Below are 18,167 nucleotides of genomic sequence, written 5' to 3'. Positions count from 1 at the left end.
ACTCATACGTGGAATCTAAATAAAAATGCATAGAAACAGACAATAGAGAAGTGTTTGCCAGGCGCTGAGGTGGGGACAGGAAAAATAGGTAGAGGTTGGTGAAAGGGTATAAACTTTCAGTTGTAAGATGAATGAAGTCTGAGGATCTAATGTATAACATGGTGACTATAGCTGATGGCATTGTATTGCATAATTGAAATTTGCTAAGAGAGAGCTTAAATGTCCTTACCCTCCTCCCCTGAAAAGGATGTATTATTTAATCCTTTGGGTAGAGTTCCTTCACAATGTACATGTATATCAAATCATCATGTTGTACATTTTAAATGTCTTACCATATTGTTGGTCAATTATACTTCAATACAGCTGAAAAAAAAATAAAATTCAACCTAGATGACAGAAAAGGGGGTGGGAGAAGAAGTCACTTTTAGGCAACCTTTTAAAGGCCAGAGGTTTTAATGTATTTAGCAAAGTGGTTAAGACCTTGGGACAAAACACTCAGTTTTTCCGGGTTTCTACTGTTCTGGGCTGGGGTAGTGTTCCATTTTGGATGGGCAGGGAAAAACCAGGCTGGTCCCAAGAAGAAAAATGTTGGTATGGATGGCTTAGCTCTGCTGGCTGCTCTACACTTCAGAGGGGAGGTTCTTCTCTCCCCATTGCAGATTAGGAAGGGGGTCCAGGTGGAAAGTTGCTGAAGAACCTTGGGCCTGCCGAGTCCAGGCCCAGTGAGTGCACATGACTCTCAGGTGTGGACCAGCGGCCTAGGGTTCTACCTGTGTCCATGCTTTCCATCTGACTGGCACAGTTATTCCTGGGTAAATGGCCATGTGCCAGAGGATTCACTAAGCCATGGTATCAACATGGGACATCTATTCTGTAAGAGATTTGTAGAAAAAAGTTGGTATATAGAAATAAGAATAAATATGTTATGAAGAAGGTACAAGATAAATCTTCATTGATGTTTAAAATAAAATGTGGTAGACCACTTCTGGCCAAATTCTTTAGCCCTTGGGCGGTACATATACTCCTTGGGCACTTCAGGAGAAAGTGGGTTGGAGTCCAAGGCCCTAAAAGACTGCACATGTGCCTGCTCTCATCTTATGTGCCAGAATCATCATGGAAATGGTGGGTGGGTGGCTTTGGAGTTCAAATCAGCCCTCTTCCCTGTGTGGAGACAAGATGCCCCTTTTGGAACAATGATGGTGGCCTTACCTCGTCACGTCGTTAATCAGCCGTGTCTGCAGGAGCAGGTTTCTCCGGGGCAGCAAGTTGTCACAGATCAGATTCTGGTTGGCTCTCACCGCCACCCCATTGCAGAGACAGAGGGAGCACAGGACATCGAGAACCTGCAGCAAGACGTGTCCACCAACTTAGGGCCTGACTGCTAGGTGACAGGACAGAAGCAGGCTTCCCACAGGGTGAGGGCCAGGTGACAGGAGGGAGGACCTGTTTACAGTCAAGGAAGCCTCACCTCAACCCCAGGCATGGGTCAGTAATGCCCCAGAGCCTTCAGCCTCTTGGGAAATGAGACTGGGCTTCCTTCCATCCCCTCTGCCCTGGTCTCATGCCCTTTCCTCCAAATTGCACATGTCATTTGTGGTTACTGTTCTGTTAAAGTGGATGAGTCTGGGCTCTGAAGACTGACTGCCTAGATCAGTGGTCGGCAAACTGTGGCTCAGCAAACCGTGGCTCGGGAGCCACATGTGGCTCTTTGGCCCCTTGAGTGTGGCTCTTCCACAAAATACCGGCTCTTCCACAAAATACCAACTTCTGTGCATGGGCCGCGAAGTTTCAATCGCACTGTATGTGCGCGCCTGCACGTGGTATTTTGTGGAAGAGCCACACCGAAGGGGCCAAAGAGCCGCATGAAGCTTGCGAGCCGCAGTTTGACAACCACGGGCCTAGATTAATACCTTTCCAGGGCCAGGACCAGGGTGAGGAGAGGTAACCAGGATACAAAATCCAGGCACCTCTTGGAGTTGTGCAGGAGTAGAGGCCTGGTATGGAAGGCCCTTCATTGGCCACAAACTGAATCCCATGCTCCACTCTGCACCATGATCAACAGGCACTAATCCAGCTCTCCATGAAAGGCACTAGGGTTCCCATTGGGCTAAGTCCCTGGCATGTCATAGCAGGCTTAGGAAGCTCCTGTGGGTTGGGTAGATGTGATAGTAGGACAGGTTCCGGTTTGTGGGTCTCTCACTGTGAAGATACTCTTATATTCCTAGAAATCCATCTTCAAAAGCATTTCACCTGCTCTCCTTCTCCCCCCTAGAGTGATGCCAAACTTGCAAGAGCACAGTGGCGCCTGAATCTATGAGACCAGCCAGCAGCTTCTGTTCCTTTTGTTTGCCAGCTACACTGGCCTTCTCCACCACAAGCTGGCCTCTCACCCACCCTGACTCCTTGTGCATTATCCTCTTTCATTCAGATTCTGTGTTCCTGCCATGGCAGAGCACACTGTGCTGGACCAGGTACTGCTCCTCCCTGTCTCCCCTACAGGGAGCCATGTGCAAACAGCAGTCCGTAAGTAAAAGCCAGGACTGTGGCAGGCTGTATTGACAAGGAGGTGGTGGCTGCATTTCAGTCTTTCAAAGTGGCCACTGGAAGACTCAATGCTTCATGGGTTGGATGACTTCAGGTTGTTGGTGGCATTTGTATTCATAATTCTCACAAACCAGTTTTCTACCTGACTCCCTGAATGTCAATTTTTTTCCACATAAATACAAAGCACATTTATGGGACAAGCAGAAAAGGATCCCAATGAGAGTTTTATGGACTCATACCATCACCAGTCTGTGGAATGTATGGGTTGTAAAACTGGAAATCCAGAGGATAATTTCTCAAAGAAAAGAGCCATAGATGGCCAGGAAATTAAATACTTATCATCCAGTCTATCATACATTTTCATCTGTCTTGCCTTGGAGTGACAGATGCAGGAGCTTTGCTGTAACAGCCTGAGGGAAGCAGCTTAATCTACATACAATGTAATAGCAGAGAGAAAAAGGGTTCCGAGAAAGTACATAGCCTAATAGTGTCTCATCTCCGAATAGATAGTGCCATAAAGTATTGTGGCTGGCATTGTTTAGGCCAGTGGTTCTCAACCTTCTGGCCCTTTAAATACAGTTCCTCATGTTGTGACCCAACCATAAAATTATTTTCGTTGCTACCTCATAACTGTATTGTTGCTACTGTTATGAATCATAATGCAAATATCTGATATGCAGGATGGTCTTAGGCGACTCCTGTGAAAGGGTCGTTCGACTGCCAAAGGGGTCGCGACCCACAGGTTGAGAACCGCTGGTTTAGGCTGTGCTTCAGAAGGCATATCTTTGGGTAAAATAAGGAATGGGGACACACCTCCTTTTCTAGAAAATTTAAATGGATTCTCTTGAAAGTGAAAGGAATGTGGAGAGGGCCAATCCATCATGGAGACACAGGCACTGTGCCTACTGGTCATCTGTATTTTCCAATGGAGAAATAACATCTCAGCGACCTCTGGGATGTGTGATTTGCTGTGGCAGTTACTGCTGAGTAAGTCACCAGACTCTGTTTTTCTTCCTATCCTGAGCACACAAGAGACTACATTTCCCAGCCTTCCTTGCAGTAACGTAAGGTCATGTGGCTGAGTTCTTGCCAATGAAAAGTGGGTACTTCACTTACACTGATATACTGGCCCCTAAAAACCCACACAATCCTCTTTCCAGCTGGTTGTAGAAATTCAGAAAGAATGATAAAACCCAAGGGTCTCCTTATTCCAAGGATGATCCTAGGAGCTTACCAGAAATACAGATGCTTAGGCACCACCCCTCCTATTCCCAGACTCACTAGATCAGAGACTTCATTTTAATACCATCCCTAGGAGATTTGTAATCACATTACAGCATTACAGTTTGTGAAGCTCTGTCTCAGAGGATGGGGAGCTGCTAGAGCAGTGGTTCTCAACCTTGGCTGCACATTAGAATCACCTGGGGGTCTTTTTAAAATCCTGATTTCTGGGCCTCATCCTCTGGAAATTCTGTTTCTTTGTTACTAATGTTGTGGCCCCACCCCATAACAAAGAAACAGAATTTCCAGAGGATGAGGCCCAGAAATCAGGATTTTAAAAAGATTCCCAGGTGATTTTAATGTGCAGCCAAAGCCAAGGTTGAGAACCACTGACCTAGAGGAAAGGAGCCTGTCTTTGACCACACAGAATGGAGCCCTCCCATTGATTAGTCTTGAACTGAGACAAGGCCTGTCCATATATGTGAGTTTCTATCCATTCAAGGTGAGGTGGAAATTGATTCTGGCTCTACTCATTCATTCCTTTTACTCATGTTTCACACCTTTAACAAACGTGTATCAAATGCCTGCCATGTATAACATATGGCATTATGGGGATTATGAAGCTGATCCCTCAGGATGCCACTCGCACTAGCAAAGGAGAAAGACAAGCCACATGCTTCTCCAATAATACCTGCTATGAAGGAACTTTGCATCTGTGAGAGAAATACGTGTGTAAAAAAAACTATAATAAAAGGCTGAATGGAACCACCATGTAACAGAGTGCAAGTGGTATAAGGATCGAGGAGAGGAAGCCATGGCCAATTAGAATAAGAAAAAGCTTCATAGAGGAAGTGGTATGTGAACTAAGTTTTGAAGGGAAGAATTTTGAAAAGTAGGGAGGAGATGCTGAGGGATCAAGGAACAGAGTGCATTCAGAAAATGGGGAGTGGGCAGTGTACCCCACTCCTGTCCCTTTCACTTCAAGGATTATGCTCTTTCCCTCTAAACTGTTTATCTTTAACTTGATTATGCTTTAGATGAGTGGCAATGCTTCTTTTAGTAGGGACAGAGCTAGTAACTGAAAACTCTCAGAGAGGGAGGTATAATCACCACTATTGTAGATACTCTCTGTTCTAAGCATGTGGTTCCAGGGGGCATGGTACAGACAGGAGTTTCTCAAACCCACAAGATGTAGAAACATTTTTTAAAAGAAAAATGTCATGACTCTGAAGACCACTTTCATGGACTCTCAAACTTCAGTCTGAGAAACATGAGCTCATCATATGAAAATGCCTTCTAAGTGTGAATTTGTCACTACAAAGAGTTTGGTATACAAGATAACTTTAAAAATAAGAACACAAATGAAACTTTCTCACAGAGCATGTGGGCCCCGAATAACATGTTCATAGAGTTCAGCTTGAGAAACCTGGAAGTAATATTAAACTTGGAGTTGGGAGAGCAAAATGCTGGTCCCACTCTGACATCAATTAGCCCTGTGGCCTCTGGCAAGTTGCTTATGATCCCAAGGCTCTTGATTCCGCCTCCGTCAAGTGGAAATAATAATGCCACTCCATGGCCTCATAATGAGGACTAAAGAAAATGCATGTGAACACTGAAGACAGGGCTTGGCATTTGTCAAATACAAAATAAATGTTAGCTACCGTTATCCTCATTATTACTGTTGCTGTTGTTGCAAGAGTTGGGAGTTGCTTTCTGGCTATAAATTTCTGCATATATTCAGTCACTGTCTTCATGGAAAACTAAGTGAAGGTGCAGAAGACACCTGGGACTGGGGAAAACAGAGCTGTCTGGATAGGAAAACACTACCTTGGCATTTTCCAAGCAAAGATAAAGTCTTTCAATTGTAGTCTGGCCTGTACTCGGCACATTCTCTGCAAAGTTACTATAAATACCTCTCCTGATGAGTTGAGGCTGGACTCTTTTTTTTGGAAAATATGTTATCCAATTGAGTAATCTCTAAGAGTAGAACTAAATTCATGGCAAGGAAGCCTTCATCCAAAAATCTATCAAAAGACAAAAAGGGGACATCTTGAGGAGACTATCTATGTATCAAGACCATGTCGCCTGAGCTTTGACAACATCGCCAGGATTTTTCAAATAGGATTTCTTGGCTCTAGAAGATTAAAGACTAATATGCTGGTGCACTTGGGTAACATATAAGACCAGGTATGGATTTCTAGTAAAGCACTTGAGCCTCGATTTATTCAACTTTGGAATGGGCAGAATAGTCATCAACTTCCTGCCAAGTGACGTCCATTAATGCTTTGTGGTTTTTGGCTAAAAGATGCTCTTGCAAACTGGTTCTATGAAGTGCATTATGCAGTGTGGTCTCAAAAAAGCCCCAGGGACAATGACATGACAACAGCTTCCCTGTCTAAGGCTCCGTTTGACATCTGCACATAGATCATGGCTCAGAACACGTGTTACACAGGTACTTATCAATTATTCTCATTACATTTTGCAGGTGGGAAGAAATATGTTGGGACACAGAGAAGCTGGACTGCAGTTGGAACCTCATACCTGCTTTTGATTTACCACATTTGGGAAAGCAATTACAGACCCCACATATTTCTTTCTAGTCTTTGCCAAGCAATTTTACAGATGCTAAGGACCCTGGCTTTCTTACTTCCTAAGGGTGATACAAATCATCCAAGCAATGCTGCAGAGGTTCATTCTCCTGCCCCCCCTAAGGTGTGTCTTAAATGTGAAGTGCCCCTAAATGATGGCAAACAAAAAAGGCCAGTGATCAAGCTGAGTTCCCTCCACTCTGCAGGATCCCAGCTGTTGTCCCCCATGTCCAGTCATGCCATCTGCTTTTGAAATACACTTCCTCAATCTTGGAGTACCTGCCTAAATAGTCAGTGTAGCGACCTTCATGTATGAGGGGAATGTGCTGAAGCATCAGGGTAAAATGTATTTTAATAGACTTTCCTCAAAGATCACTGTGTCTTTATACATATGATTCCATAAAAATAGAGGTTATGGCGTAAAGAGACCTCAAAAAAATTGATGTAGCATTCCACCTTAGTAAGTGAAGTGCTTTCATTTTACAGATGAAATAACTGAGGCCTAAAGTCACACAGCTGTTTTGTATCAGAGGGTGAGACCCACAGCTTTAGTCCTCTTGCTGGCTCATGTGTATTTATTTATTTCACTTGGTCTGACTCACGGTAAAGCCAATTTCATTTAATAACAAGACTGTCTATATTACTTGTATCTGATTTTTGTATATTTTCTTTAGACAGCTGGGATTAGCTGTTATTACTTTTAAGCTCCTAGACCCTAGGGTGGGAGTGCATCCTAGCTGGCCTTGTACAGACTCTAGCTAAGTGCCTCACAGTCTGCTCTGTGTTAAAGGCTAATGATGATGAGCAAGACTTGGAAATGGAGATCATCTAAGATCCATTGTGATTGGCTTGTAGTATCTCCTAGGCAAGGAAGGGTCTTTCAGAGCCTGTTTCTCAATGTTTTGTGTGTTTTTTTAAAGCCAGGAAAGAGAGCAGGCAACACAGTCTCAATAGCACACAATGGATATTAAGTGGCAGGAAGGGAAAAGCCAGGTAAAGTCAATCACCCACCTTGTGGTTCCGTCCGTGCTTATCCAGCAGGGAGATGATGGACTTGATGTGGCCCTCTGCTATCAGGTTTAAGGCTTCTGGGCTTTCAATCAGGATGCAGTGCAACACTTCCAAGATGCCTATGTGAATGCCACAAAAGTCATTTGGACATTAAATAACTTACCAAACTGGCCATCATTTTGAAACCTGAGAATGAAAAGACCGTCCTGAGAGTACAGAATATCATCAATTCTCTGAATCTACTAAATATTTCCAGCCAGAAGAAAGATGCAGTCATCTCTTGTAGACTTCGGGAACCTCTGAGGGCCAACCAGTCTGGAATTAGCATTGACTTTTATTCAGCACCAACCCCATTTCCCTTTCCTGGGCAAAGACACAACACTTCTGTGTCAAAATATAGAAGAGCAGCTGTAAACTGGAATTCTTACTTTGATCAAACCAAGAAATACTTAATTTAAAAATAGAAAAGCAGATGCCCAGGTTGCTATAAATTCTAAAGGTCATTCAAGTAATTTAGACAAAGAATATTTATGCAGACATGCATAACCCATGGGCACAGACAGTAATGTGGTGAAGGCCCTGGGGGGACAGGGTAGGGGGCAAAGGGGAGGGATGGACAATATCTAAAGTGTTCCTCAAATAAGAATTTATCTAGGAATCAGTCCAGAAATTACTTTCATTTTATAAGCTCACTAAAAAATACTATTTGGCTTTGCTTCCTTTTCTTGGAACACTGGAAAGCTTTTTGTGTTAAGTGGAGGCTTAAGAAAAACTAACTGGTGCCCCAACAGCCTGGCATCTATAAGGGTAAAACCATGATAAAAATTCAAGGGAAGGTGTGGGAGGATGGGTGGTTAAGAAGAGATCAACCGAAAAGCTTGTATGCATATATACATACCCCATGGATATAGACAATAGGGTGGTGAAGGTCTGGAGTGGGGAGGGGATGAGGAAGGGCTAGAAAAGGTCAATGTAGGAAATAGGGCGACATATTGTTGTAATACTTTCAATAATAAAGATTTTTAAAAATAAAACAAAAATAACTCAAGGGAAGAAGTTGGCCAGTATCTTCCTTGGGTTTATTGAGAAAATTCCTTGTCATTCTGTTTTTTTCCACCCAGGGTTTTCATAAATTGCCCTGAAATGCAGTGTGGCCCATGGGAAGAGATACTGAAGAAAACAGGTTTGAAAGGCGTGTAGGTAGATAGTCTTGGGAGAACCTTCCCTTGGTCTGTCTTGTTCAAGCTCCTGTCTCCTCTAGACACTGAAAAAGCATCAAAACCTTTCAGCTTCCCTGAGAGGGGCCCACACCTGTCATGTTCACTCATCTCGGAGGAAGCCAACTGCTGAGCATCATGGCATGGTCACTTGGCCACTTACCAACAGTGACTACTCTCTTGGCTCAAATTCTCTGTGAGTCATGAAGGGCTCTAGATATGAAGTCAAAGGTGACTCAGGGGTGGGAGAATCATCATTTCCTCTTATTCCACAGTCATTTTTCAGTCCTGCTTCTACCCCAAATTGTTAGGAGGGCCATGTCCAGAGAGCATTTAGAAACCCAGAGAGAGAGAGAGCGTCTAAGCAGGACATCATGACCCTGGCGGGGGGCCGGGGCGGGGGCAGATGATGAAAAAATCCAGGGGATGAAGATGAAGACACAGTGTGAAATATGAAACAGAAGAGGACAAGCTTTGGATCAGGTTAGAATTGTTAAAGTTATAGGGGTGTCAGGAAGAGTTAGCTCTTTTGTTGGTGTTGTTGAAGTAATTATTTGATTGCAATCCAGTGGACAAAGCATTGTTCAAAGATTTAACATTGTTTTCTTTTTTACAGAAAGAAAAAAAAAAGGCCACTCTCTCCATTGGTGTCAAGTCTTACCTGAGGAAGATTCTAGTCTGTCTAATTTGCTGATGAGCCAATCAAGGTTATTGGAGAATTGAGCACAATTGTTTCTGTTTCCACGGATGAGGGCAGCTGTGAACAAGGAAACGTTTGGTTAAAGGACACAATGATGGACATAAGAACTTGGGAAGCTGTTAAATATATTTCAGCTACTTAGCAACTAAAAGGAACTGAATGATGATCTTCTACTCCCTAGCCCTTTGATACAATCCAGTTTCTATATTTAGAAGAGCATAAATCTAGCTAGCATTCACCCAAATACTTCCAGAGAATCTGCTATGTACCAGGCGCCTGTCTAGTTGCTGGGAATAGAGCAATGGGAACACAACAGCAGAGTTCCTGCATTCATGAAGTAGGGGAAAGAGGTAATAAAGACACAGGCCAATAAAATTACTTCATATGATGATAAGCAAAAACAAACAAACAAACAAAAAACAGTATCTGCTTGGTTATTTGCTTAACAACTCAATTGCTTGCAATGTTTTCTTAAACCTAGCTAGAGATTTAATATTTCTCAGTGCTAAAAGAAGGCATCCAAATGAACACAGCTGGATAGGTTGGTAAAACTACTAGGTAAGTAATAATTAAACATGAAACTCTAAAATATATGGAACACATGAATATAGGACAATGACAACGGTTCCCAAAGTGTGGTCTCTTGGATCAGAAAGTCAGTGTCACATGAGAACTTGTTAGAAATGCAAATTCTCTTTGTCCCAGATCCACTGAATCAGAAACTCTGGGGATGGGGCCCAGCATCTGTGCTTTAACCAGCCCTCCACCCTATTGTGATGCCTGCTCATGTTTGAGAGCAATGATAGATGCTATTGCTAAGGGAGGGAGAAATATGCTGTCATCAGATTTTCACCAAATCTAGAGCAGGAAATAACCTTCCTTCTATAAGCCAACCGCAGATGTAACTCTGGAACAAGTCCATGTAAACCAGGGGTCCTCAAACTTTTTAAACAGGGGGCCAGTTCACTGTCCCTCAGACCGTTGGAGGGCTGGACTATAGTTTAAAAAAAAAACTATGAACAAATTCCTATGCACACTGCACATACCTTATTTTGAAGTTGAAAAAGAAAACGGGAACAAATACAATATTTGTATTTGCATGTGGCCCGCGGGCCGTAGTTTGAGTACCCCTGATGTAAACTGACTGGCCCCTAGTAGCTTGATTGTGATGCTGTTGATTTTCAAAGACTGGGCTTTCACAGATGCTTGTAAGGTATTTGGATAAGGAAAAGTCTGCCTCAGGACCTCTGCTTTATACCTGCAGTTAGTGGAGGCCAGAATTAGTTCTGAGCTTCTAACCTTCTTTTCAGGTCAGCTTAAGCTCAGGGAGGCAGTCTGCTCAGGCTCAAGCCACAGTTCCACCACTTGCAACATGTATGACCTTGTGTGTTTCTGAGCACCAGTTTCTTGATCAATACAAAGTGGATAATAGTAGTATCTACACCTCAAAGTGTTTCTCTGAGGATCAAACAGAAATATTCCAGTAGCTGGCACACAGAGCCCAATAAATGTTAGCTACTATTGTTGTGATACTTATTACTGAGTTTGAGCTGTACCATTACAAAATATTAGAGTTGGAAGAGACTTTACAAGGTCACACAGCACCATGGCAGTTCAATCAGCCTGATACATTTTGTTTTACAGAAATTTTTTTATTTAATAAGTAGAAAGAATACACTCCAAAACAATAATAAACAGTATAGTATGATAAGTACATAGTCAATTATCATTATCAAGTATCACATACACATGATTGTATGTGCGATACTCCTATAGAACAAGCACAGCAGGCTTGTTTACACCAGCATCACCACAAATACATGAGTACTACGAAGTGATTACAGCGACGACATCATCAGGCAATAGAAATTTTTCAGCCCCATTACAGTCTTATGGGATCACTGTTGTATATGCTGTCCATTGTTGACCGAAATGTCATTATGCAGCACATGACTATGTAGGACAAAGGACTAGTATCCAAAATATGTAAAGAACTTGCAAAATTCAACAGTAAAAAAATACCCAATTGAAGGAAATACACAGAGGGAAAGTAAGCACATGAAAAGAAGTTCACCATCATCAGCCATGGGAAATTGCAAATTAAAACCACAGTGAGGTATCATCACACACCTATCAGAATAGCTAAAATAAAAATAGTGACAACACCAAATGCTTGCAAGGATGCCAATGAGCTGGATCGCTCAGACATTGCTGGTGGGGATATAAAACAGTATAGCCACTGTGGGAAAGTTTGCCTGGTCCTCAAAAAGGTAAATATAGAATTCCACATGATCCAGCAATTCCACTTTTAGGTATATACCAACAGAATTGAAAACAGAGACTCAAACTTGGCACACACATGTTCATAGCAACATGTTCATCCACGGATGAATGGATACCTAACATGTGGTCTATACATACAGTAAAATACTATTCTGCCTTAAAAAAGGAAGGAAATCCTGACACAACAACATGGGTGAACCTGGAAGACATTATGCTAATAAAACAAGCCAATCACAAAAGGACAAATATTATATGATTCCACTGCATATATGAGGTAACTAGACTAGTCAAAATCCTAAACACAGGAAGTAGAATGGTAGTTTCTGGGGAGTGAGAGTACAGAAGAAAGTGGAGTTATGGTTTAATGATACAGAGTTTCCATTTGGGAAGATAAAAGGATTCCGGAGATGGATGGTAGTGATGGTTGTATATCATGTAAAGTTTACCACAATTTAAAAAAATTCCATGACCAAAGGAAACACCTCCATCTATGGTAAATGGAAAGTGAGAGGCCAATCAAGCTTTACAAAGTGCTAGGATCTCAGAAGATCTTAATGCCTGGGTGCTTGCCCTACCCCAGCCCTCTAGGATTGAGTTGGCTCTACAGGCAGGTGCAGGAGTTTCTTCTTTATCCTTTTTCTCTTTGTCATGCAGGTCGTCTTTCTTTGTTCCACTTCAAGTATCAGCAATGTCATGGTTTCTAGGAGGAAGTCTCCATTCTGGGCTAATTCTGTCCCAGCATATTTAATTTCCCCTCATTGTCCATTTCATTCCACAGACTACAGAGCCCATTTCTTGTGAATGCAAGCTGTATGCCTGTTTTCAACCATTTGGAGCCAAGTGGAGCCAAACAGTAAGAGTTGGAGGGCATCTTTCCTCCAGTTTCCTCCCAGCTGTCAGACCTGAAGTGCACAGGCCCAGCCACCGTGTTTCTGTGACACAGCCTCCTAGCCTCTCCTGGCTCGATTGAGCCCATGATCCCAGTGCATCAGCCTGATCCTTGACATGGAGAATAGGTCTAACCTGATTTTTATGGACTCCTTTCTGGCTCCCTCTCAACTTTCTATGGACTTCCTTTAATGAGAGAGACACTGCAGAGGAAAGCCCTAAAATGCTGCCTGTCACCACGTCTGAGCAACTACTGGTGGCCACCTCTTTGCAGTCTGCTGTCCTCCTCCCACTGCCTGGCAGTCTGGCCCCTATGGGAGCACTGGAGGTAGCAAGCACCAGAACATTCAGTGTTGTGAGAAGAAAGTCTGGGCGCTGCAACATCCTTACCACCTTTATTTTCCCACTGAAATGAAATTAGGAACAGGCCAAAGCAGCAAGAATCGTGACTGATCAATAAGCCAACAGTGAAAGGTCACCGGGTTTAAGTGAGTGACCATCCTTAAAGCAGAGGTGTCAGAAGTGTAGAACTGGAGACACCTCATGTTAAAGATGAGGAACTGAGGTTCAGAGAATGCTAAGTGGCTGCCAAGGGTTTCACAGGTAGTTCTGGCAAAATTGATTACCATCTGTTTCACTTGCTGTTGACTTTTTGCTCTAAGTTTAGAAAATACAATAAGCTACTAGTTAATGGAATAAATGGCTGGGTTAGAATCAAGTGGTTAATAAAAGGCTTTCAAGGAATGAAGTCAGATGACAATCTTGGTTTGTCCAGTGGAAATTCCATGGAGACCACCCATGGAAATCTTCCAGGGAGAAGGCTGCGTGTGCACTTACCCAGCAATTTGTACAGAAGGTTCAGAATTTCTTTCCAGGCCATGCCACTCTCCTCTCTTGCAATCCCTGCAAAGTGTGCTACGCTGTTGTAGATATTTAAGCGATCAATGCACGTTAACACCAGGGCCAACATTCCCTGTGACAGCAAGTGGGGGGGGAAAACAAAAATTCCTGATTAAGGAAGTGGACCCCTTCCATTCTGTTCTTTCTCCTCCCATAACATGCAGTTTTGAAGGCTAATAATACTAATATGCAAATGGACCTTCATATGCTGCCAGATTGGGTTTTGTATTGTTTTTTTTTCCCCCTCCTAAAAACAAAATATTCATTTCTATGCCTCAGAGATCCAAATAGCATCCATTTGGGGAGTGAGTCAGCAGTCTCTGACAGGGTTTCCCCACACATTTAACTCAAACCAAGGGCGAGTTGAGGAAGAGTGAGTATAAATGAGGCTCACAAATGTCTGCTTGGTGCCCGGTGCAAAATGACCGACTCACTCAGAGCCCTGGATATACTATTTAATTTTCTCTCTCTCTCTTAAAATATATTTTTGATTGATTTCAGAAGAGAAATGGAGAGGGAGAGAGTGATAGAAACATCAGTGATGAGAGAGAATCATAGATTGGCTGTCTCCAGCACACCCCCTACTGGGGATCAAGCCCAAAACCCAGGCTAGTGCCCTGACCAGGATCAAACCATGACCTCCTGGTTCATGGGTAGACACTCAACCACTGACCCACACCAGCCAGGCTTACATCTTTTTTTCTTAAACCTCAAATATGTTTAAGAAATTCCAGTCAGCTTGCTCCACCCCCCCCCCCCCGCCCACCCCACTCAGCACCCACTCCCCAAAAGAAAAGTGGGATTTTGAGACAATAAGATCAAAAGAGTATTTTTAACTACTGTTCCATCTAAATGACAGTACTCTGCCATCTGGTAAAAAAACATCTGTTCTTAAGGAGCTATAGTTCCAGTGGCCTATAAGGCCTAATGTCCCCAGAGCTAGTCTGCTAGCCTTAGACTATTAGACCTACTGAGCTGCATGAGGCTCTACCCCATGTCACTAACTTTGGAAATGCCCAAGGGACAGGCTCTGTCCCTAGGAATGAGGCAGGACACTGCAGGAGTATGTAATTAATCTTGTCAACACAGAGATTTGGACTGTTAGTGACAAATCGCCATGTCCATTTTCAGAGAAGGCATGTGACTGACTTGTGTAAGGTCATGCACAGCCGGGGATGGAGCCAGCCCAGGGCCCCTGCAGCCCCAAGTTAGTGTTTCCCTCATATTCAGGCCCCATCTCTAGAGACTCAGAGGCTCAAGGTCCACCTAAGACTGAGCATCATGTATCTTTCAGACCAGCTCCTCAGTCATTTCTAATATGGAAACTGAGAATTTGTATTTTTCAGACAGGTTTCCTATGTAATTCTGACATCTTCCAAAATTTAGGAACTGCAGCAATGCCATGGTCTAATAGCTGAGATTTACTGAAAATGGACTTTGGATGCACATGTGCACTGACACTTTAAAATATAACCTGGCTTGAATGCGCCAATGTACATCATTACCATGTCTACTGCGGCATAAGCCGGGGCAGTAGACGGGGAAGGTCAGCTGCCCATGAATCCTTCCTTCCCAGAGTCCTCTTCTTCTGTGCTGTGTGTCTCTTTCATAAACATGTGCAAGCATGGAGACAAAGCTAATGCGGTCTCAGGGATATCTGAGCTGTGGACACAAAGAGAATCTTGACTTTTAATTTTTTGGACGTACCTCTTCCTTGAAAAGATTCTGTCTGTTTTTGAGCGAGCGGAGCTTGTTCTGCTTGTCTTCATGCTGCATCTCCTCCTCCGGGGGCTGGAAGTAGGCGATCAAGTCCCGTAAGGCCTGCAGGACCTCTTCTATCGGCAGCGTCACAGGGGCAGCTGTGCGATTGTTTCCACTAAAAAACCCAACATGGACACGGCTCAGGCACTGGGCTTCCAGCAGGACCCTGGGGAGCAACCACCAGGTCCTGGTTCCCACCTGCCACCTCCCCCTCCCCTCTGGCACAGGGCACTGTCTCCTAAGGTAGTCACTGCATGCACGGCAGCAAACTGACATTTGCCAACGAACGGAGTAAGAGAATGTTCTGATTCCATTTTAAAGCCACGTTATAAATACAGGAAAATGGCCCCTGGCTGTCAGCCATACTTTTTCCTTTTAAAATAAAAACACCTTTAAAAATAATGAACTTTTAAATCCGTGGTTCTTTTTCACTATTACATGTTCTTCTTGGAAGAGGGGAAACAAGGCTGGGAGGGTTTCCATCCCTGGACTCCCTCTCCACCTAGATCTTTGTCTTCCCTCTGTCTCTCTCCATGTGTCTTTTTGATATTGGTGTGCTTTTCACTTAAAGTTTCTGTGGGCATGCATGCACTCACCTGCTTCCCCCACGCATTTGCTGATATCCCCTTCCATCCGTATCTCTTTCTCTCCTGACTTCCTCTATGTGCCCTCCCTCTGTATCTCCTCCCTCCTCTCTTTCTCAGCATCCCCCCATTTCTTCACATCCTTCCTTCCTGCCTTATTTCCCTCTTCTTGGTGCCTACACCATCTCCCTTTCTGCATTGTATTCTCCTTCTCTTGGATGTGTTTGTCTCTCCGACACTGTTGGTCATACTTTTCAAAAAGACTTGTAATTAATCTTGTCAACACAGAGAGATCACAAACCTCCACAAATGGTGAAATGAGCCCTCATCTTCCCCTCCCCTGGAGGAGTATATTGGTGAGTCCTTCTGAGAATAAAGGATATGGAGACGTTGGGGAAACGGACTCAGCCCCAGGGAACTGCAACGTTGGCCCCGAGGGACTAAGAATGGATTGCATGTGTAAATGATGGCAGGTCTGTACCTTGGGTCAATTTCTCATGAGTTCTCTTTGCATTTACAGTGTATCTGGTTATATATTAATCTGGACACGTGAGAAGAAAAGATTGTTCTCTAGGCCTGAAGCAAAGACTGGACAAGCCTGGAAAATACTCAGGTTATAAGGTGACGACAATTACAAATTTGTGTAAAAAATGCCAGATACATACAGTGAAGGCAGAACACCAGTGGACTGCACAGAGAGGCACTCTCGCTACTGCATGCTCTGGCCCACTGTGGGTGCTCCGGAAGTGGTTACAAACAATTATCTGGGATAGTATTGCATGCAAAAACTGTGGGGAAGAGAATATCATGAGGACATGAGGCCAAGGTTTGGGATTACAAAACCCAATCAGAAATGACTTTCCAATTCTAGATTCAGTTAAGGGATGAATACATTTTTCTTAATATTTATTCTCTCTCTCTCTCTCTCTCTCTCTCTCTCTCTCTCTCTCTGCATATATATATATATATATAATTTTGAGTTTACTAAAGACACTGATGCCAGTTAAGTCAGTAGTGTTTCTTCAAGTGCTAAGAAAAGATGGAAAGGAGAGGTTTTTGGCCATTTTGTTTTTTTAGCTTTAAAGGGCACTAAACAGAGGGTTGGAAAACCCTGGTTATAGTCACTGCCATTAACTATGTCATGCTTGAGTGCCTCCTAGCCTCTTGTACTTCAGTTTCACATATGGAAAATAGGTCAGTGCACTCTATGCTAGGCAGGGCCCTTATGGGTCTAACTTTTTGTTTTGTGGGTTTTCACTGCTGATCACTTCATCTTGCTCCTTGAGAAAAGATCACTACAACAGTCCTCCCCTGGACTGAGGCAGATCCCTCCCTTGCTTCAAAACAGAACACACAGCACGTGCCTGGCACTGGGGCCAGTGGTGACAATAGACATGACCTCTGAATGGCTTAATGGTGCTCACATTCTACTCTGGAATCCTGGGGAGGAGATGGGAGGTGGCGGGGAGGTGATGGGGGCGGGGGAGACAGGGACAAGATATCTCAATTCGGAACTAACTATAATTAGCACCTCTCTTATCTCAATGTTTTCTGACTCTCTACAGCAGTGGTTCTCAGCCTCCCTAATGCCGCGACCCTTTAATACAGTTCCTCATGTTGTGGTGACCCCCAACCATAAAATTATTTTCGTTGCTACTTCATAACTGTAATTTTGCTACTCTTATGAATCGTAATGTAAATATCTGATACGCAGGATGTATTTTCATTGTTATAAATTGAACATAATTAAAGCATAGTGATTAATCACAAAAACAATATGTAATTATATATGTGTTCTCCGATGGTCTTAGGCGACCCCTGTGAAAGGGTCGTTTGACCCCCAATGCGACCCACAGGTTGAGAACCTCTGCTCTACAGCCACTGCCTCACTACATTCTCACTCTTTGCCAAGGATCTCTTTTGTTAAATTCAAGTAAGACCTCAGGTGATTTGCCATAAGGCATTTATATATTGTTTCCCTCCTAAGTGTAAGCTCAGTGGTCAGGGGGACAGTTATTGCCTCTTCAGCAGGACTGCTGAGACTCCCTCATCGCTCGCATTGCTCATCTGCCCTGTTGGACAGCTCCCAGCAACTGGACAGGGGCTGATGAGGCAGCACAAGCAAACTTCAACCTTTTCTTCTTCATTGTTCTTCCTCGTTCCTTCCTTATTCATTTAACTTTAATGCGCTCTCCCAGGTGGCCGCCCCACCCCACCCGGTTTGCATTTGTATACAGCATGCACTGTTGGCTTCTCAAAAGAGATGGGAGGGGAGAATGTAGTTCCAATTTGTGTTTTTATCTTTCACTCGCCAGCTCTTGCAACATTCAAGTACTATGGCTTTTGTAGCCCTAAACCTGCCACATTGCTTATTTTTCATTAGTCCTCTGTTCTTCTAAAACATCCTGTAGCTGAGAGAATCAAGCGTTTCCCCCACTGAGGGTGGAACTTTCAGAAGAGCTGAGTGAGG

The 18,167-nt window shown here is 43.5% G+C and overlaps 1 protein-coding gene across 1 annotated transcript in view; it reads right to left on the bottom strand.

Annotated features, from left to right (window-relative positions):
• RYR3 (ryanodine receptor 3) overlaps nt 1-18,167 on the bottom strand; it is a 546,057-nt gene that overhangs the window by 249,260 nt on the left and 278,630 nt on the right. Inside the window, 5 exon segments of the mRNA XM_059705681.1 lie at nt 1,210-1,343; nt 7,365-7,483; nt 9,243-9,338; nt 13,290-13,425; nt 15,060-15,228. Coding sequence (XP_059561664.1) covers nt 1,210-1,343; nt 7,365-7,483; nt 9,243-9,338; nt 13,290-13,425; nt 15,060-15,228 — 654 coding nt within the window.

This window comes from Myotis daubentonii, chromosome 1 (genome assembly GCF_963259705.1).
Source record: "Myotis daubentonii chromosome 1, mMyoDau2.1, whole genome shotgun sequence".
Taxonomy (NCBI): domain Eukaryota; kingdom Metazoa; phylum Chordata; class Mammalia; order Chiroptera; family Vespertilionidae; genus Myotis; species Myotis daubentonii.
Note: the sequence above shows the minus strand (reverse complement) of the source record. Positions and strands in the feature narration are given on the sequence as shown.